We start from the raw sequence: 2,500 nt of genomic DNA on the forward strand, positions 1-2,500 counted from the left end.
CCTTCCCTCCTTCATATATTTGGAAGCGACCTGTTGCTTGTCCTTCAGCGCAACACCTGATCTTAAAACAGCGCAGCGGAGAGCAACAAACTCAAGCCAGAATTATTGCACATCTCTCAAATTTCAACGCTAGCATTTCACTTCACTAATTGCTCAAACTTGTTGTCTCGTCTGCTGAACACGTTGTTGTTGGCGTTAAGTTGTTTTTTGTTGTTTTGGTGTTGTTGTTTTGTTGGTCTTCTTGCTGTTGTTTTTTGTTGCTTTGGTTGTTGTTTTTTGTAGTCTGTATTTTTTGTCTTGTTGTTTTTCGTAGTCTTTGTATTTGTTTTTGTTGTTGTTCTTCTTCTTGTTTGTAGTTTTGGGTGTTTTTTTTCTTGTAGTTATCTTGTTTTTTGTTTGTTTAATTGTTTTGTTGTCGATGTGTTTACTTTTGATGTTTCGGCCTTTCCTTTTCTTTTGAGGAAATTAATTCGTTTTTCTTTCTATATCTTTATCATTTGCACGTGTCTGTAAGCCGTCTTTTCATACATTATTCATCATCATTATTTCTGTATTATCTTATCATTCATGTTACTTATATCAGTATTTTCTTCATCTAATCTGATACCCTTTTCCTTTATCATTGGCATCAAATACGCCAATTTTTTCCGAATATGTTGGTATTTATTGTTATCACGAATACTGCTATTTCTTATATTATTATTTTCCTTCTCTTCATATCATCGCTAGCTTTTATGTCATTATCATTATTTTTATCGTATCAATCTCGTCCTGATTTTGATTATTATTTTTCATTAGTCTCTTTATCCTCATCATTACTGTCACTATTTTATCGTTACCATCATCGATATTTCATTGCCATTATTATCATTATTTCTTTGTCAATATTTCAGTCATTCTTATTGGATTATAATGACATCATCATCATCAGTAAGTTTTTTATATTACTATGTTTACTATCTTATTGTTATTATTGTCATTATGATCTTGCCATCATAATTGCCATTATCTCTTATCATTATCCTTTCCATTATCTTTATCACTATCACTGCCATCATCTTGATCATTATCTCTTTCATTATCATCTAAATTAGCAATGACAGAAGGATAAATACAGCAATTCATAACTGCGCTGTTAATATCGCTCCCCCTTATCTTGACAATCAATCTTATCATTTCTGTCATTAATTCCTGCCATCAGCACTCCCATCCCAATTCCATTTCGCTAAACACGCCAGCCATGCAACGGAATGCAACGGCCGGACCGCGAAGAGCCTCTTGTGTGGCCACGCCCTCGAAGCAAGCCATGTTGCTCGGCGTCGCAGCGGCTTGCACGGGCTTCCTCGCGCGGTGATCGTCGACGGTCGGGAGATGGCGTTGCGGGTTTCCCTCTTCTCCTCCTTTACCCTCACCCTCTCCTTCCACCTCTGTTTGCGCTTCCTTCTCTCCCTTGCCTACTCTCTCTTCCCTTCCCCCTTCTCCCTGACCTTCCCTTTTGCCTTTCTTCCTGCCCTTCCCCCTTGCCTTTTTCCCTGCCCTTCCCCCTTGCCCTTCTCCCTGCCCTTCCCCTTGCCTTTCTCCCTGCCCTTCCCCCGTGCCTTTCTCCCTCCCTCAATCATCTCGTCTAGCAAGCTTGCTGACCTGCGCTCAGATCCCACGTAGCCAGCGGATGGTAGCCATTCTTTGCATCCAAATGTTGATTTAGAAGCATTATAAACAGACGGCCTGTCACACCAAGAATAACCACTGTAACAAACGGAATCAGACTTAAGTATTACTATCATTATAACCCTTCTTATCCTTCCAACCCTTCCCTTCACTCTCCCGTCACCCCTCACCCCTCACTCTCCCCTCATCCCTCACTCTCCCCTCACCCCTCACTCTCCCCTCACCTCTCACTCTCCCCTCACCCTCACTCTCCCCTCACCCTTACTCTCCCCTCACCCTCACTCTCCCCTCACCCTCACTCTCCCCTCACCCTCACTCTCCCCTCACCCTCACTCTCCCCTCACCCTCACTCTCCCCTCATCCCTCACTCTCCCCTCACCCCTCACTCCTCACTCACCCCTCACACCTCACTCACCCCTCACACCTCACTCTCCCCTCACCCTCCCCTCTACCCTCACTCTCACCATACCCCTCACTCTCCCCTCACTCCTCATCCTCCCCTCACCCCTCACCCTCCCCTCACCCCTCACTTACTGTGGAATATCCCTGGTGATGTTCTGCATGTCCCTCTTGGTGCAGCAGTACTTGAAGTTATTCGTTCCGCAGCAGTACACAGGTTCCTCCGTCTCCAGGCTCGGGCAAGGGAACCCATTGCTCCACTTGCCGAAGGTGTCGATGTAGCCTGAGCAGTAATCCTCCCCCAAGACTGTGGACAGAGAGAGAGAGAGAGAGAATTAGGATTAATGGGACGTTGTGGGTTTTGGGTTCGGAGTGAGAGGCAGACAGGCAGGTAGACAGATAGTCTATCTGTCAGAGAGACGGGTAGAAAGAC

At 44.7% G+C, this 2,500-nt stretch overlaps 1 protein-coding gene across 7 annotated transcripts in view; it reads right to left on the minus strand.

Moving 5' to 3' along the window:
• Window positions 1–2,500, minus strand: part of LOC113800261 (uncharacterized) — a 170,899-nt gene that overhangs the window by 59,906 nt on the left and 108,493 nt on the right. For all 7 annotated transcript variants that reach the window (XM_070113992.1, XM_070113993.1, XM_070113991.1 and 4 more), the window contains exon 3: window positions 2,203–2,374. In XM_070113992.1, the coding sequence (XP_069970093.1) occupies window positions 2,203–2,374 (172 nt within the window). The remainder of the gene's footprint in view (window positions 1–2,202; window positions 2,375–2,500) is intronic.

The sequence above is a fragment of the Penaeus vannamei genome, chromosome 35, assembly GCF_042767895.1.
Source record: "Penaeus vannamei isolate JL-2024 chromosome 35, ASM4276789v1, whole genome shotgun sequence".
In the NCBI taxonomy this organism is placed as follows: Eukaryota; Metazoa; Arthropoda; class Malacostraca; order Decapoda; family Penaeidae; genus Penaeus; species Penaeus vannamei.